This window comes from Argiope bruennichi, chromosome 8, assembly GCF_947563725.1.
Source record: "Argiope bruennichi chromosome 8, qqArgBrue1.1, whole genome shotgun sequence".
Taxonomy (NCBI): Eukaryota; Metazoa; Arthropoda; class Arachnida; order Araneae; family Araneidae; genus Argiope; species Argiope bruennichi.
In genome coordinates, this window is record NC_079158.1 from 21,834,572 (window position 1) to 21,855,045 (window position 20,474).

Sequence of the window (20,474 nt, forward strand, 5' to 3'; positions counted from 1 at the left end):
TTTATTTTGATCTGGGTAATTTTGTTTGCTTTGAAAGCAGAAAACGCAAGGTCAGTGTGTGTAGTGAAAACTTTTCCTTTCTTTCTCCAAAGGCAGTGATAATGCGTGAAAAGGGGAAAAAAACTTCTTTTTTGTTCTTTCCTTATTGCGAGTTATGACTCATTCCCCCGGTTCTCGGACATTCTCTTCTGGATTCTTTTCGGCAAGTAGGCGCGGCAGAAAAAAAAGGGAGAGACTTCGTTCGACCAGATGTGCGATCACGTGACCTGGGTTCAAAGGTCTTAATTTTGCAAAATTAATGGTTATTAATTTTGCAAAAAAAGTAATTCATTGAACTTTTATAATTAGGTCATTCAATACTTCATAATCGTAATTTTTCATTTCTCCCCCCCCCCTTCTCGAAACTCCAAAATGTCGGTAGTAAGTCCGTAAAAGTTTCAGGGGATTTTTTGGGGTCCCACAAACACCCCTGATTTATGCATATAAGAACAAGATAATTCAAAAATATAGCAAACTAAATAAATAAATGTAAAAAACGTATACTAAAATTTTATTTATAGAATTGTCTCAATCCACTGATGAGTAGTTGTCTGTAAATGATAGAGAACCTTCTCAGTGATTTAGAATCAAAATGAGTGACAACTTCAAAATCTATAATTTCCTATCAAACTTTTTTAAATACATCTACAATATTTGTATAATTTATTCCTCTCTTCAATATCTTTTAAGAAAAAGTTCTCTATTTAGCTTTAGAAATCTATGCAACATATCTTTATATCATTTCTGTCTACAATTTTTTTCTACTATTTCATAACAAATAATTATACTGTGAATTATTATTCATTTTTACATTTGACAAATTCTGGGCACCGCATTTATTATTGGAAGAACAGTATCTTAAGTAAATTAGCTTAATGTAATAATAAGCTTATCTCTGTAATATTCAGCTACAATGCCAATTGTTCAATTCACAACACTTGTACTCCATCAAATATCAGATATACTAACTATACCGATTAGTAATACAGCTAACATGCAACTTAATCCCTTTTTAAAAGTTATTCGATTTTATACTCCAATTGAAGTCAAAATACTTTTTAAAACTTTGGTCTTCTCATTTATATCATCATAACCTAATCATTTTGACAAATCTTTTAACCTTCATTTGCTTCAAATCATAGTGGCTTAACCATTTACAAGAATGTTTAAAAATGTTTTTTAATTAATATGCCCGTGATAGCTACTAGTATAGATATACACTATTCTCATTTTCAGTATTACAGGATATTTCTAATTGCAACATTTATACTAGTCAAGTGATGAGTATTTTCAAAACTACTATTATCACTTGCTATTTTAGTCTTATTTTTCAACATTCTAAGAAACAAAAATGCATAATTAAAAATCAAATTATGTTATAAATTGTACTAATGGATCTCAGATATCAATTCTATTCTATGTCAATTTGGGATAATATAAAGAATTAATTATCTAATAGCAGCATTTAGTATACTATAATATAAGCAATGAATGGCTGCACCAATTTAATAATGTAAGAAATATTTGTAATTGAATTTATTATAAACTCTCAATTATACTATAACAAAGTATAAGAATATTTTTTAAAACACTGACACATTTAATTGTATAATTTTAATTTAAAAAGACGCAAGAATTATTTTCATGTGACATTATGAGTTATCAATTAAACATGCTACAAAAATTTCTTAAAAGAAAAATAACACTCATTTATAATGAAGTGTGAAAATGTTAAAATTTAATAAATCTAAAACTGCCTGTCCTATAAAGTGTCAATACATTTGTTTTTGTTATTAGCAGAGATGATCATGTTTTAAGCATGTTCATACTCCAGAAGAAAATTAATTGATATAAAATTTAATCATTTCTAGTCTATAGACTATTTATGAGAGATGACAAAAAGGTGCCATGAAAAGAACAAAGCAAAGCATCTAATTTTAATCTTGCATGTGAAACCAGAAAAGTAAAGTAATACATAGATAACTTAAATTTTCAAAATAAATATCTCAGCAAATCAACTAGTTCCCCAGTAGTTGATATTTCCTATATTAATTCTATTGAAATTAATTTTAACATTTGTTATATGTAATAAACGGATGAGAATTCAAGCCAAATGTTATTTTTTGATAAATTCCCTCATGGGTTTTATTTTTAACATGTGAGCTTTTTTAATTATACAAATACCCACTTATGTTGAGCATCATGAAAATATAATTGAAATTAATACTTGTATTTTATGAAAGATAAAAATAAATTGTTATGACTGATTTAATAAAGATGAAATACAGGAAAAATATTATTAAAGCATTTATAACTCTAAGAAATATACTTATTGTTTAAAGTGAAAGCAAAGATATTTCTATTAAAAATGAAACCCAGTTAAGAAGTTCCACATTATGAAGTTTTCAATAGCATTGCCTTACTCTTTATTTTAAAGTATTAAGGAGGAAAAAGGAAAGAAATACAGTGCACACAAATAAAAAAATCAATCATTTTGAGATCTCTATTGTTGCTGTAACATGTACTTCAAAATTTGAGAATAGAAAATAGATATTCATTCTAAACTTTACATTTAATGTTTAAGTTGCAAGGGTGTAAATATACATGCTATCAAGATGCTGAAACTGTGCATTCTCATGCTCAAAATTAACACATTGACTGTCGCAAGATCCGCATATGCATTACAGATATGTAATTGTACCAAACCATCTATGTAATGGGAAGATCTTCTCTACTGCAGTTAAGAGATAGCAAAGAAGGGGTCATCTAATTAGATAGATAGCCTGAATATCAGGCACGAGTCATGACAGTGAACATGTTAACTAATAATTTTATATTAACATACATATAAAATATTTGATTAATTGCTTTCAATTGTACCATATTAATGAGTTATAAGTAACACTTATTTTGCATTACTATTTAATTAGTATACAATCCAGTGCCATAAATAAAAAAGAAATTAAAACAGTATAATACTGCTTTTTTAATTCATAATGGCTTAATTTTTACTGTATTTTTTTGTATTACTCATCAAAAGTTTTCTATATACTCAGTTCATATAGCTGAAATTTCAGTATGAGTATTTATTTAGTTTTCTTTAAAATTATACTAGGATTTCTTTGCCAAGAACATATAAAATGAATTCACAAATCCTTTCAACATATTCATCATTTTTTAAAACTTAAAATCTTGAAAATTTCAAGATAAAATAGGCTTTTAAAATAAAGCATTAATATTTTCAGAGAAAAAGATTGGAAGAAAATGTGTACATGGTTTCAAAATTGTACAAGATTCAGTCACTTAATACTGAAAAATTATAAATGGTATAATGTGTTATTAAATAAATTGAAATTTGTAAACTTTACTGGAAACTTACATTTTTTAAAGAATTCATTTTTAATTCTAATTCTATATGAATTAAAATGTATATTAGCAAAAAAGAATATATCAAACTTTGTTATAGAGGAAATAAAACAGTTAAAGTGTTAATAAAGCACTTTCACATATAACTGTTCCACATTAAAAAAAGAATTTTCACTCAGGTATATGAAAATATGAACTCGAGTTATAAAGACAAAAACCACACTAGAAAAAATTATCACATTTTATTACACATGGAAGTTATTATAAATCAGGACAGCAATCATATGAAAATATACATATCTATTACTTACAAGTGTGATGCTTAAAATGCAGTGTCAGCTTTACAACTATATAAAATGTTTTACAGGCGGTTTCAATAATTAACCAGAATAGTAAAATATTTTCTTCTTTAACCAGTGACTGTTAGTTAAAATATGTTATGCAACACTCAGGAGTTCAGTATAAATTAAAACTGCAATAAAACTTATACAAAGCGCATTCACAAACATGAAACTGTTTGCATAGAAAAAAGTAAAAGGAAGCACAGTGATGAATTTACAGAAGACATCATGCAACAAAAACAAAATCAATTTTTTTACCTTGTTTATTTTGTTTTATATATATATATAATTTAAAACAAGCTGGGAGGCTGTGTAAAAAGTCCAGGTCCCAACTGTTCAATTCACAACTGTCTTTATTTAAAATTCCTAATTCTGTACAATGCCTAATGCTACCGTTGTTGTAAAAAACCATTTGTTCCATCTGGTCCACGGGGTAGTCGAACAACAATAACTTCAGCTTCACTTCGCTTCTCTGCAGAAGCAAGATACACTGAATTTGAATTACTGTAAAGGAAAAAAAGCTATTCATTAAAGAGCAATTGCATCAAAAAATACAGCAAAGGCATGAATAAATATTATAATTATAAGCTGGAAAGAGAAAAATTAGTTCTTTAGCTTTTATATCAAATTTCAAGTTTAAAAGAACTTTAGAAATTAACAGTTTAATCAATATTGTAAAATGCATATTCCATAGTCAATTCTCTGTTGAAGATACTAAAAAATACATTTAATTTACATTTAGAAGAATCAATACCAATCACTATAGAATAAAATTTAAAAATTTAAACACTCGCAGAATGAAAGATGTATAAATCAAACCTGAAAGCAGAATATTTCAAATATTAACCAAACAGTCTTTATTTAATATATTACAATTTGAAAAGGAAAATTATATTTTATCAATATTTAAGTTTCTCAATTTGCAGAAGAGAAAATTACACTTGAATGTTTATAAGAGAGATCGGTAGTGGCAATACTACATAAATTCTGAAGGAAACAAGAAACAATCTTTGCCTTCTTTTTTAAATGAATTTAACTGCATTTATAAATGGAAACGAAACAAAATGCAATGCTGATTTACTAATATTACCTATTCTGTATCATTTTATATTAAATGTTCATAAAGAAATATTGTTTAAATACAGGCTATGTTATATGATTAAATTTTACAGGCTATTCAATATTTTGTATATAATGTCAATGCCCAATACACTGGAAAGTAATTTTAATAAAAGTACACAAAATAATTCACAATTATTTTGATAAACTTATTAATAAGATACACAAATGCAGTGAAAATAAAAACATTTCATAAACCCATTTCTATTAGAAACTTATTCTAAATCCATTTCACTGTATTTTTAATATTAATATGAATGAGAGTCATTGTGACTACATATATGTAAGTATATATGTTCCACATCTAAGCAACCAGGCCAAACTCCAGTAAATTTTATAGACTTAGAATTCAAGACAAGAGAAAGAATATTCTAATTTTTTCTAAAATTATAAGTTTAATAATAATAAAATTATAAGTCAACTGCTGAAATGGAAGCAAGAAAAATGAGCAAGCAAATGAAACAAATGTTCAATGACAGCATTGGCTTCAGGCCATAAGAAACTGACCAATATTTTGTCCCCCCTCCAATAGAAACTTCGGAGAAAATTATTCCAAAAAGAATTTTAAGTATTTTAAAATTAAAAATTTTTAAATACTTTTTAATAATAACAATTTTATTTTTGTACGATCTATCTTTTCATTGTTATTAATTCTTTAAATAAATTTAATGCAAACTATTTTGAAGTAAAATAAAAATTATAAGTACATCTTTGCTGGACAATGTTAAAACCACTATTTTTTAAATTTTCTTTTTTTATTTCAATATACAAAACTTAGAAAAGGTTTTTAATATTATAATATTTTATACAAAAATATTCCCACACTAAAAATTCTATACATGAAAGGATTTTAATCATAATGTCAGGTATTTCAGATAATGTCGATATTTAAAATATTTTTCATAAAATGCAAACTATTTATTCACTACTATGTAATAGAATTACATCAAGCATTTTAAAACACTTGTATTAGCTGTAATCAAACAAAATATTGTTGTTTTCAGTTAAGATTCAGAATTAAAACATTTGAAATCTGAAAAAGCTATTAGGTTCACAGGGTGAACTATTCATATTAACAGTGAAAAATATCAAATTTTATTGAGACATGTCCATAATTTTGAACCACAGCTAAGTAAATTTTTTTTTAATGTTCAGAAACTTACGATGGGAAATTTTTTTTTAATCGCTTCTAACTGATTTCGAGAGCTAGAAGAGGTTTAACATGCATGTACAACATACTACAGATTAATATATTAAAAAATTATCATTAAAGAAAATATTTTTAAATACATATTTTAAAATTTTGTATACTGCAATTAAAATTAATGTAAATCAGCTGGAAAGATATAAATTTAGAATGATTTATATTTCTCCAAATTATTAAAAACATTTTAGTACTAAAGCTTGCTTCTTCATTAATCCCTTTTATTTAACTCAATAATACAAGAATGATCATATTTGTTTTCATGAGAGTGGAAAAAATATCACAAACCAAAGCATAGATTTCAGTAATGAGTAAGCACTTCTTTAGTAAGTATTAAGATATGTCTAGCATTTGAAGTTTAACATTAGTTTAGATAGATCACAATCAAATAAAGCATGCCTTCTTCCAATGGAAGCCATAGGATTCACTTTATTCAGTATGTCCATTACTGAAACCAAAGAACATTAGTATTTTTTAAATATGAGAATGTAAATGGACAAAGAAAAGTAATTTTTACTTTAACCAGATTTTTATAAACCATCCCTAAGGCATCAAAATCCAACAGTGATGGGTATTGGTGTAATGGGAATGCAGTGATGTAGCCAAATATATCTTCTAATCTTATCAGAAGGTTTTGGTGCTTCCTTCTCTTAACTCTACAAATCATTTGAAAGGTATTTCACCAATAATTTTGTCATAGTTTTTGAATTAAACATGATGCTGCTGTGTTCCTCAGATAGTCAATTCTTAATCAAAAAGACTGAAAGAAAGAATTATGATTAAGCATATTCCTCTGGAGTGAATAAAGTCCAACTTAATATTTTCAGCTGTGCATTCAAAAAGCTGTCTGTGCTTCACAAATAGTTTATTGAAACTTTTTTTCAATGCCTAGTTGTCAAAAAGCACCACTCTCTTATCTTGGGAAACTGAAGTTTATAAAAAGGTGTCTTTATCTCTGTATTTGGTAACATTCATTTGAAAGATAAACATTTTTATTTGAAGTTTTTGAAATTTGGATATCAGAAGTACTGTTATGCCAATACTATATGTATATTTTTTACTGATCACATTTATTAATACTAATATTTTTAATACTTAAAAGTTTGATAATAGCTTTTTTATATAAAATAATGATTTTTTTTATATTAAAATGTTTTTTATATGGTTATTGAATTTTTTGACAATATTTTAAGATTAACAACAATGGATAATCAAGAATTTATTCTATTTAAAACATTTTCACTTAAGGTATTGCTGTAAATATGGAACGTCTTAAAAATATTACAAATATTTTTTTTAAATATATGATATTTAATATATTTTGATATTTAAAAAAAACATTAATAATTTTCCTACTTAAGAATATAATTAATGTAAATATTATATGAAATAATTAGCAAAATTTTCTGTGTACCACTCCACAAAACCTTTTTTGGCACTTGAACTTATATCAATATGCAATTTTATGTTAAAATAAAATGCACTCAAAAAAAGCACAACACCCACACATATATGGGGGGGGGGGGGGAATTGAACAAAAAAGTATCTAAATGAGGGAATTCTGGAGGATGAGGAGCTCATCCTTCTGTGTCTCACCCCTTAATGAAATGGAATCACAGAGAAGAGGTCGCCTCAGGATACTGAAACGAACTATAATAAATATTGCCAGTATTGTGTCTATATATAATTTTTTTAATACTACATTTATTTTCATAAAAGTGTAAATATTCGACTTTTAGTATTATTCATTTGAAAACTGGGAATTAACGAAAAACTAATTCACAGTTTTACATTTTTTAACAACCAACCTTCAACACCCTTCATTTATATTTGCAAATGATTTACAGCAAAACTAAATATTCATTGAATTAATTTGAAAATTTTATAATGAATACTTTTTTTAAATTTACATGTGCTTTAATGAAATGAATACATGCCTCTTAAATCTTTATTCAGATTGAAAATTTTTTTTGTATATTCATCATCTATAGCATGTTGTACGACACAAGAAAGACTGCATTATGAAAGCAATAAAATAACACACCTCCCAGCTTATAGTGCAATTAAGAGGATTCCTGAACAATTTTAAAAGTTAAATTGACAGCTTTCCCAAATTTTTGAAAATTGGCTCAGTTGTAATTCAAAGCTAATTTAGCATTTTCATAAATCTCTTAATAGTAATTTGGTGCTAAATTTGATGAAAATCTGATACGGTAAATTTTGTTTTATAATAACATTGATTTGACCTAGAATGGCCCAAAAGAAAGGCATATTCATGCTTCTTCACTAAATTACTTCAAGAATTATTGTAACCCTATTCAAGAAATTCACTAAAAGTCCAATAAACTTTCAAATAATTCAGAATATAAATGTGATATATACATATACATAAAATATAAGCTTGCATTTTCAAACACTTATTATATGCCTTGCTAATTAGAAATTTATATTTCATTGGAAGGATAATCTTAATCAGCCCTGCAACAATTTTAAAGCTTAGTAATGAATGTAATGTAAAGAAAAATAGTTTACATATTTTTTTAAGAGCTGAAAAGTTGAATAATAAGGCTATTGTAATTACTGTTATTAATCCCAAAAGCGAGTCCATCTCAATGAATACAAAAAAATATGATGAAATAATGAATAAATGAATCCTTAATGAATGAATTGAAAATCATTGAATAAAAAAATTAGATCCTTTGAAACATCTTTGCTAAAACCAAAACAATTAAGACTGTGCAAGGGTGATGCTCGATGAGCTTTACAGCAATGGCATTTCAGAATGCTTTAAGCTTTGTTGGAAAGAAAGAGCATTGGTGTGCCCACTAATAAATCATGAGTCAACTGCTGTTTTCTATTAAGTTTGCATTGGATTCGCGAGATCTTCCAGAACCTCTACTAACATACCATGTATAGTTGGGCTTTAAAATCCTATTTCTTTTTAATTGGGAAGATTTCAGACTACACGAGTGAATATGACCTTACTCGCTACTCTTCAAACATTAGAATAGAAACTGAAGTATGAACAATTACCAAGAGTTAAAATGAAAATAATGATAGCTTATAGAGCAGAAGAAATTTAGCCAAGCTGGCAAGCTATTCAATACATTGTTTAAAAAATATAGTACAAGTAACATCTTTCTCAATTGTGTTTTCAAAGATTTTAATGACTTTAAAAAACTTTATTTTTATTAATTAAGAGTAAATATTTCACAATGTTTATAGATAATCAATACTCTAAAATATTTTCTATTCTTTACTATTTTTTAAATAAAATTAATGTTGTTCATTGTTAATGTCACTCTAGAAATCCTAGATTTGAGAATTAAAAAAAAAAAAAAAATGCAGTATTCCAAGTTGCATTCTTTTTGTTAATATATTTGAAGAAATTGCCAAGATGTTTCTAAATTTTCTAAAATTTTCATTATATTATTTGCTCATATCAAAAGAATTTCCTAAAATGTATGAAATAAGATGAAAGAGATAATCATAAATTGTAATGAAAATCTAAATGGAATTGGTTACTTATTAAAATATAGCATTAATGATACTCTAATTTTTTTAAAGATTTAAAATACTCAAATTTCATAACTGTACTCAAATGTGAAAATTAAATATATTTAAGAAATTCACTAACTTTTTTAAAAATGCCCATATCATCAAGGAAAATAAACACAGAAATGGATTGTGTTAATTTAAGTACACACTTCAAATGTGTTCAAAACAAAGAGTTTGCTATAAATATGATTTATAGAAAACCTCTTTAAAGAGTAGAGATAAGAGACAGTTGTAATAATTTTTATATAAAAAGGGTTGGAAGAATCATTAATTACTGTGAAATTTTTAAGAAAATTACCACTTAACTTTAATTTTAGCATAATTTTTTTTCACAATAAATATTGGATAAAATGTCAAAATAAAAATCCAAAGAATTAGTTCATTACAAAATTGATTATATGATCATAAAATGAAGTTTAAGAATTAAAAGGAAACATAGAAAAAGTATATTGTATATAGTAGTATTGCAAGCCACTTAAATTTAACAGAAAATTAAATTAAAAGGAAACATTATAGAGAATGTATATTATATATAGTAGTATTGCAAGTCATTTAAATTATTTGTTAGCATATCAGAAAATAACCAATAAGAAATAGAATTAAAAGCTGGGACACAACATGAAATAATTCCAACTAGAGAGAAATTCCTAACAAAAATAAAATGCAACTCTTTCTTACTACATCAAAATGATATTTCATCGCATTATTTTTTAAAATATGCTTATTTCAATTTATAATATCATACCATACCTCCTTTTACATAAGACTTTTCATGTATGACATGAATTGCTATTATGAAAAATGGTGGCTTATGCAGTAAACAAAACATACAATTTGTATAAATGCAAATTTTACATACTAAGACAACAGATAAAATAATATATCAATTATTTTAATTCTTTCTGACACTAGCCAACATATATAAGCTTAAATTCATTGCTTACAAGAATTTGAAATTCAAATGTACAAAGATGGAAAATATTTCTAACCAGATATCATTCATATTAATTTGTAAAAGTGACTGCTCTGAAAATTACTTCTATTTAAAATAGATGAGTATGAATTTCAAGATAAAGAAGCAACATAATCTGAGGAACTTGCAAGATATCCAGTAGATGATCAGTGAGGGGGGAAAAAAAAAGGGAAAAAAAACCAGAACAGTATGTGAATCAAAATAAATCAATTCATGTTAAAAATCAATTCAAGCTACAGTTAAAATCAATAAAAACATTTTTCTTTAGTTCTAATACTTATAAGAATGATTATTCCATTTAATAACTCCATTTTAATATTATGCAGTCATCCTTGATTTTGAACATTTAATTGCTACAAAAACTCTACATTAAAGTTTTCAATTTAAACCAGCAACAGATTTGGAGATAATGCTATAACTTTGATCTTTCTACAAGGAACAAATTTAACTACTGAGGATGGAGATTTAAGATTATGACTGGTATGCAAGCGATGATTCATCATAAGCATTGCACTGTACTAAAATATTTAAAACTTGACAAGGTCAATTGCACTTAAAATTTGGTTTAATTTAAAATGATTTAATATAACTATCATAATAAAATAAAGATTGAGAAGTGAAAGATAATATCAAATGGGATAATAATCAAGTTTTCTTAATTTGATTTCCAAACTTTGAGTGAAAAAGAAAGCAGCAAGAGAAAGAATACAACTGAAAGCATCTCTAAACTATCCAATAGCATTTTAAAGTATAATTACAATGTTATTCTAATATATGACAAAGAAAAAATTGGTATTTTCCCAAATAAATAATTCTGAAATAATTCTTAATTTTAATTCTTATTCTGAATTCTTAATTTTAAAGGAAAAGGAAAACCAATAAAAGATACTAGTCAAATAATTTACAAAAACCTCTTTTAGCCATATGTTGATTTTATATATTTCTGATATCCAAGCTTACACACACAATCTATCATTAGAAAAATCCTAGTTTCAAAAATTTTTATTTTAAATTAGGTTAGGATTCATTGTCATCACAGTAATTAAGACAAAAATATTAGTTGGAAATAAGATCCAATATTATTAAAATGCCAAACTGGCTGTTCCTACTTCTCAATTTTTAATCTGATATGTAATTGCACACATTCAACTCACCAGCATTTCTAAATTTCAGTAAAAATAGTTAATTTTTTTCTTATATTCTTATTTACCTCTTAATTATTAAAATTAAGACCCCATTGATTATAGGTTGATTAAACAGCTATATTATTATTTAATCATTACTATTTTAAAATCAAAGTACAGGAGTGTGGGAAATGCAATGATAACATTTCAAATTTTACCGAATGAGAATTTACAAGAAATGGATATATATATTTGGTGGACTTAGACTTAGTTGAAATTAATTTTGATATCTGGAAACAGATATCTGAATACATAATGTTTTATTATTCAACTTTGGAACAATGTGTATTGAATGGTCAGCAATTAATAAACACATAGCAACAAACTACTAATAATCAAATGTACTGTAAATGAATACCCCAAATCGTAAAGTTCACAGTATAATTGTACAATTTTTTTAACAAACTACATACAATTTATCGTAAAGTCTCACCTAGAGCTTTGTTCTTCTTCACTGTGAGCAGAACCTAGTATCCTTAACCTGGCTTCTGCATATTCAGCTTCTCTTTGTTTTAAAGTCTTTCCTGGAAGTCTGCTAGGCGATTTCTCAGGCATGACGACTGTTTTTGCGTCATTTGGACGTTTTAAGATTTTAACCTGAGGCATATAAGGAGTTCGAGAATTGTCTTCTAATTTCATCTGTGGATATAAAGGTGTTTCACTACTTTGATCTTCGGAAGCACTAAAAATTAATATAAGGCTACATAAATACAAGAAAAAAGTATTCTGTTCCATTTAATGACAATATTAAAGCAATAATTTACACAAGTAAAAGAATCTTAACATTCATGGATCAGTTCAAAAAATAATTTTTTTTAAACCAAACAATGGAAGAAAATGTTCAACAAATAAAGTTCAAATAGTTCATTTTAAAACAAAATTATAAACATTCAACAAAATTAAAAATGAAATAACAAAATTACAAATCTATTTTGACAATTTAATGTCTTAAAGAACTTAGCATATAATAGTCATTAATGTTTTATTAGCAGTTACTGAAAAAATATCAAAACTGCATGTCATCTTTTATGGACTAATGGAAATAAGTTTGGTACTTTTCTGTTAGGCGGGCGCAAATGTCGCCAATTGTGAACCAAATGCAAATTTGGCAGAATTCTACATTATTTGGCGATTTTTCGCTTGCGCCCGGCTAACGGAAAAGTACCATAAGTTCTAATTTCTAGAGAGAATGACTGAAAATTCTCTCATTTAAGAAATTATAAATATTGTTACAATAATAATAAATTAAATTCTTTACGCATTCTAATTTGAAATTTTTACGAGCCTTCAGGAATTAAGACAGAATACAACAAAATGTCAAACTTTCTGGATATATAAATTCATTACAAAAGCATAATTTCATTAAAAACTATAAAAATTCATCTTAGTTTAATCACAATATTAGTTAGAAAAATTAACTATGACAATTCAGCTATCAAAAATCTCCTCATATGGTTTTAAATTTAAAAAATCTTTTCAATAGGTGGGGAAAAAAAATTTTTCCAGATTTAAATCTTTAAATTATTTATTATTAGGAAAATTTATTTTATTTAGAAACATCTTTCAATTTATTGGCTATCTTTTTCTATTACACAATCATTGATAAAATCACTAACATTTCATTAATCACATTTAAAGAAAGGGAACTAATTGGTTAACTAATTGGACACTTTTTCACTTGTTTTTAACAAACAATATGGTTCCAAGCATTAACTTTTACAAACTAAATTATTTCATGTTTTCTTTTTCTTCCACCAAATCAAAACAAAACAAAATAAATTTCAATAGTATACTTATTTATCAAATAATTTTTGTCAGCAATGGATAAAACAATTTTTAAGCAAATTAGTAATGCCTTATAAAATCTCTTTAAAATACAAATTGTTTTAACTACAGACTTACAATCTCAATAAATTAAATTATTCACATTAATAAAAAAACATTATACAACTTTTATAGTAACATTAATAAAAAAAAACAAAAAATACTGACTTTAAGTTAGTCTTGCAAATTTTTTTTTACAAAATTTGCATTTCATTGCATAAGCAAGCATTAGAACTATAAAACTGAAATTAAAGTGTTGGAAGAGAGATTTAATTCCAAAACAGAAATTTATCAAAATTTCAAGGCTATTGATAGTAACAATCTTTCTCGAAATTTTATATGCAAAAAGAAAACGTATCATCTTGGGATAAATTCAAAGTTTAAGAGCAAACTATTTCTCAATAACTACTATATTTCTCATTTAAACATTGTTAATCTAGAACGAAATATATAATGCAAATTCTAGAAGTATATTTTAATACACATTTTACATTAAATACTGAAATTATAAATCTAGTAGACATAGGAGTTTCTGGGAAAAATAAAGGCACAAATTTATCACATATTACAAGTCAAACATTTGATGTTGATTTCCATAATGATTGACGAAAATCTATTCTTTTATTGTCTTAAATTTTCTGGAATAACTGTAACCAACAGAAAAAGGGTAAAAAATTCTTTGTATACATAATCACTTTTAAGATTACATGAAACTGAGAGGCCATGGCATTATGATGCATAACCTACATTATGCCTTCAGATTTCTTAGAGGCAAGTAAATGCACCCGAAGATAAAATGCAATTTGTTTCTGTCCATTTTTTTTTTCTCAATAGGTATAATTTGAAATTTTTCACAATTCAAATATTTATAAATATTAGGTAACCTAGAATACATATAAGATAGAAAGAAGAACAGGATTTATATCAATACAAATGACAAAAAACAAAAATGTGAAAAAAATTTTACAAATAAGGCACTTGAAACTAAGGAAATTCTAATTTTCAAACATATTCGATTGCAAACAAAAAAGAAAATGATGATCAAATTATAATGACAAGGATAAAAAATTACGAACTGCATATCAAAACACTTAGCAACAAAGTCATTAAGTAACATTAACTTTTAGGCTTCCAGTTTGATTAATTTTAAATATTTAAATCACTGTATTTTGTAAAAAAAAAAAAAAAAAAAAAAAATTGCATTTCATCAATGCAGTGTTGTTTAAATTACCAGATGCATAGCCTTCTTATGCATTTGAAATTTGATATTTTATTGATAATTTGTTAAAAAAGGCAATTTTTTTCATTTACTGCCTTAGTAATATATTACTTTATTACAGAACAGAATTAGCCAATTACCATTTGCTTTTATAAATTAATAAAAATTTTATTCCTTCACCTTAAATTAAGATTTTTAGTTTTATTTATTAAATATCATTTCAACTTTTTACCAGAAAAATATTCTGAATAAAATTTAGTACAGCATATCTTTGAAACACTAAAATTACAAATTTAAAGCACTTTTTTAGCTGGCTTCTATATGTTGAAGAGCAATCATCTACATTTGCTAAATTCTAAAATTTTTCTACTGTTTTAAGCAAATGCTATAATATTCCAATTTAAGCTATTTCAAACTTCTATTATATGCATTATACACGAGTTAATCTGATATGTATCTTGTAACAGAAAAATACTTCATTAAAAACATAGAAAATATAAATAAAACTGCTTCAAAATCAAGAATTCCTTAAATACAAAGAACTATTCAGTTAATATTTCTATCTTAAAGGTTCAATTGGTATATTAGTATTGGTATCAGAAAAGTTATTCACCACTATAACACCAGAATATTGCATTTCTAAAATTAAGGCAAATTAGGGAGAAATATCTTAATCACAGTCAAGTATGTTCAGTTAAAAAAAAGGCATATAAAATGATAAGGTGACAGTTATTGAAATATATAACGAAAAAAAGGTGTAAAAAATAACATTTTTAGATTTATTAAAAAACTTTTTTAATAAATGAAACAAACTGAAAGCATCATTTACCTAGTTCTAGGAGCTCTAAGTTGTAATTCTTCTAATTTCTTTTCTAAAACCTGCAAGTTTTAAAGATGTGTTAAGAAAACAAATACAAAATATTTTAAAGAAATCTTGTATATTAATTGCAAACTATTTTCAAATAAATCAAACAATTACAATATTAATATATGAAATTTTTACATGATTGCAATACATCAGCTTTAACTTTTAAAACTCAGTCGGAATTTATGATATTGATTACTAATTCCTTGATGATAATGCCAAAAGTAAGCTACAGATGTCACCAACATCAAGCCAATATTGTGAATTTGATAAGATGTACAAAAGAGACATCGTCCAGACAATGACAACTATTAGTCCTGAAAGGATAATTGCATGTCAATGTCCTATCGTTTTCTATACAAATGATATCTTATTGATGTAGGATTCAGATTAAATGTAAAGAATTAGCATCATACTATAGCATGCAGCAATTTTTATGACCTCATTTTTAAGCATTTTGAACTAGTTTTGGGTGGATGACTGTAGGAGAACAGCAGCAAGCATTTCTACTTCCTACAAACCAACTTCTTAGAAAAAAAAAAAAAAACTATTATGTACAATAGAACTGATTTAAAAAAACCCACCCCATCTTATCACAAGACAAAATACAATCCGCCTTAAAGGGAGATCCAACTACAACTACACTTATATCTTCTCTAATAATAATTTGACAGGCACAAAAATGAGCAAACATTAAACAGCTGAATGTTTTAGAAGGAATTTTAATCTCTATGAATGAATTTTGTTAATAATAAACATGCCAACCACATTTCATTTTACAAAAAAACATTTCTTTAAAATTTCCAGAGTTTACATTTAAGAACATATACCTGTACTTACTCTATAGATATAAATAAAGTACATATTGTATTAGATAGGTTTGCTTTGTGGAAACTTATACTTTGTTTCCGAAATATATTCAAACAACTGCTTTCCACAGAATAAAAGCAGTCCATTATTTCAAATTACTTATACTTACAGATAAGTTGTATCGCAATAGCATGCAAATAAATATGACAAATATTAAAATATCCAATTTTTAAGCAAAAGATAAAATCTCTTAAAAATATCTACAAATATGAATGACAGAAAAATAAATATTAATAATCGATAAACTCAATTTATCTTTATTATTCTTCGACTCAAAAACTAATAACTTAACAAAATATACATAGTGAACCGACTTGAAATCAGATAAGTTCTTAGTCCGCATTCATAAATTGTTAATTCGAAAATGACAAATGAAACGACACTTGCCTTACGAAGGTTTGAATAGATAGCTGTGGCGCAGAGAAGTGTATTTTAGAAATTAAATATTTAAAATGTTACGATTTCACAACTGGTAAATGCTTCGCATCAAAGAAAATAATTGATGGTTAAGCCTAATAAAGGATTCAAATAATTCAAATGCATAATCGGACAAAAATCAAAAGCGCAACATAAAATAAACTATACGCTACTTATACACAGTCTTAATTATTAATCATTACCCCATTTTCTATCATTTCTTCCCAACTGTCACAAACATCATCAGCTACGTCTTGAGCCATTTCAAGAGGACCTCGTGGCCAGATCGGTAAAAGAAAATCTTATCTATATTTCATGTCACTGAATTTATAACAATAACCCATGTTTTAAGTCAAATTTATATAAATAATGAAAAACCTATAAATATTTGGAAATCTGTACAAAGAACGTCAAATGAAAAATAAATAACATCACCATTCAGCGGGTGCTCTCTGAAAACGTAAAACGAGACGAGAAGAGTTGGCTCTAAGGCCTCACATTTGCACAGGAAATAATTATCCAACTTGCCACGCATTGATTGTTTCAATAAAAAAGCAAAACAAAATATAACGAATTTGTTACATGGAAAATAGGTCAATAGTATACTCCTCACTAATACTGAAGGTTGAGAAACAATCTTTTAAACTGAGCAAAACATCAGTACATTAGTAAAACATTTAAAATGCTAGATTTCTCAACAAAGCAAGATGCAAAAATCATTTGCGCAAACCTGTGGGTTTGAACCAAAACTCATAAAGTTATAGTTCCATCATTTCTTTTGAATAAACGAGATATACCTTAAATATTACTAAAAATCTTATTAAAATTTTAATTCTTGCAAAGGAAATAGTTTTCCTATAATGGCTTTGGGTCTTTCTGACAAAATAGGATACTAGGAATGCATGCATCCAAAATGCTATTTCTGTTTAACCCATGGCCCATTATCTGGCAAATACTGTAAATAAATCTTGTGCTCTCTCGCCTTTCCTTTATTCTACTTTTCTCGACGTCGTCTGGAGTTTCCTGCTAATTGTTCATAAAATAAATGAGCATCAAAGGCATGGGGATGAGTCTGACCATTTATCCTTTCCAAAGGCCAGTCATCGAGAGTAGCAGCTCAGTTTTCATATCGCAATTTTTAATAAATCTTATATTTTCAAGAATGTTATTATGAAGTGGAATAATAGATAATTATGGAGTTATTTGTCATATGGAATCCACAACATCAATGCCATAAAGATAGGATCCAATGTTTATGATGCCTTTCTCTTTTGATGTAGTAAAGGAAAAGACAGAAAATCGATGTCTGCTTACAGGAAGTTGAAGATTAAAAGAAGAAACAGTGCTAGAAGTGCTACTGAAATTAATGAAGTATACAATCCAGAATAATTTGCATACGAACAAATGACGTCCTTTTTACATTCTACTTATATACCAAGGTGAAACGAAAACATTTAAGGCCTTCTAAATTTATGTGTTTTTTTTTTTTAATTGTCCCAATAGTTTAAATATTTGAAATGATGCTTCTTTAATAAAAATTATTAATCGTTACCTGAACTAAGAATTTTTTTAACTCAAATGGAGATGTGAAAAATATTTATTATTTGCACGAACTTCTATTATGAGCCAAATTATTAAAATTAGAAAAAAATTGTGCCATAAATAATTTGGCATAATAGAATAAATGGTATTTTCTTTCAATATTGGAATGGACTTTCCAAGTGGTTATTCGTACATATTTCAACAATATTAGTAAATTAGTATATAGTATACAACAATTTACACTTCACTAATATATAATATATACTAATATATATATATTAGTGTATAGCATTCCTCAATATTAGTATTAATGTCTGAAAAAGAGAATCTAATTAGATTAAAAGTGTAAGAAACACAAGAATTGTACAAGAAAGCATAAATATAATTGTACAAGATACATTCTCATATATGATTTATTTAAAAATAATGTTATATTTAATAAGAAACAGTTACACAGTATTTTATTTTTCGTTTCAAAAACTAGTCTGCATTTTCGCTATTAATGTTTCGTCCTATGAAGGTAATTTGGCACTTTTTACGAAATACTCAGTAAAGGCGTTTGGATAAAGCGTTGATGAAAATTAAATTTTCAATAGTGATCAAAGGACGGGTGAAACTATCTGCCACTAAAAATAATCTTTATAATAAATAAAAGCATAACTTAATAAAAAAAATGTACTATAAATATATATGAAATATGATTAATAGAAATGAAACAATATTTTAGAGTAAAAAGAAATTCACAAGAATTTTATATATAATTATTAAGCAGAATCATGGCTGAAGACAATGAGAAGACACTTTGAATTTTTAACTTCGTTTTATTTCCATCCCGGGAAGCACAAGCAGCACTGACAAAACACGTCCGCTCACAGTGCGGCTGAAGAGCAGAAGACAGCAAAAAAGGGGCAAAAGAGAGAGAATATTTTTCCCAGTGCTTATATACTGTGAGATTTTTATAGGAATTTCCTTACACATGTCGAATTAGGCAAGAGAATCATAGGGATCTTTTAGAAGAATTTGTTTAGGTCAGCAGTTTTGTAGCCCTTCACTCAGAGGATAAGAATTGCGAAGAAGAAGAAGATGTGTGTGTGTGTGTGTGTGTTTGTTTGTGTTTGTGTGTGTGTGTGTGTTCCAATCATATACTATCAGAAATGAATCCAGATAATAAAGGTCTGTCAGTCAAACAAAATATACGCCCCTTCCTGAAGTTCTTCCAAAGTGATGCCGTCGATTCCAATCTGTAGATAGATAATACCAGACTTATTCTAGATGGCATGAATGCTGATTTGTATCGAAAATTCGACAGGTATCAGAAATTCAATAAAACTCCATCAGCATCGAACGCTCGATCAAGATTGATGAGCATTAAGATTTAAATAATGATAGCAATTTTAGATAATGACAGATAAACAGATCTGCCGTTAAAATTGATCTCTCATTAATCAATCACAATAAATTTAGTGAACAATGTATTATGAAATAGAAATGAGGCAATATTTTTCGAGGAATAAAATTTAAAAAAATATATTTTTAAGAATTTAAAAGTATATATAAGTTAAGAAAAAAACAAACTAAAAAAAAAAAGAAAATTTTTTTTAAATTTTAAAAAAAAATCATAGAAAATTTTAAATCTTAAAAATTCAAAGCTGATTTCGAAATTTCAGAGATGAAATTTATGAAATTTCATGCATGCATGTGATCGGAAGTAAAATTTATTCATTAAATGGTGAGTAAATTTGTAACTTTCATTTTGCAGATTTTTATTTCTTAATAATATTTTTCTATTTTTATTGCTTTCATACTAATAAATCAACAAATAACTTACCGAAAAGTTTTGTAAATTATTTCAAACAATAAATATAATGCAATTTAAATCCTGTACTTTAAATGTTATACCTTTTTTAACACAAAAGCAATAAAATTTGAATGGTATAATAAAAAACGAAAATG

At 26.3% G+C, this 20,474-nt stretch overlaps 1 protein-coding gene across 2 annotated transcripts; it reads right to left on the bottom strand.

Annotated features, from left to right (window-relative positions):
* Positions 1–3,632: 3,632 nt before the first annotated feature.
* Positions 3,633–17,633, bottom strand: LOC129981867 (SUZ domain-containing protein 1-like). 2 transcript variants are annotated; one of them, XM_056092903.1, is made up of 4 exons: positions 17,415–17,633; positions 15,657–15,706; positions 12,218–12,466; positions 3,633–4,250 (listed from the first exon to the last, which is right to left on the bottom strand). In XM_056092903.1, the coding sequence occupies exons 1-4, from the start codon at positions 17,415–17,417 to the stop codon at positions 4,136–4,138; spliced, it is 417 nt and encodes a 138-aa protein (XP_055948878.1). In that variant the 5' UTR covers positions 17,418–17,633; the 3' UTR covers positions 3,633–4,135. The 2 variants fall into 2 exon arrangements, with proteins under 2 accessions (XP_055948878.1, XP_055948877.1); XM_056092902.1 differs by lacking the exon at positions 17,415–17,633 and adding an exon at positions 17,183–17,408.
* Between the last annotated feature and the right edge of the window lie 2,841 nt (positions 17,634–20,474).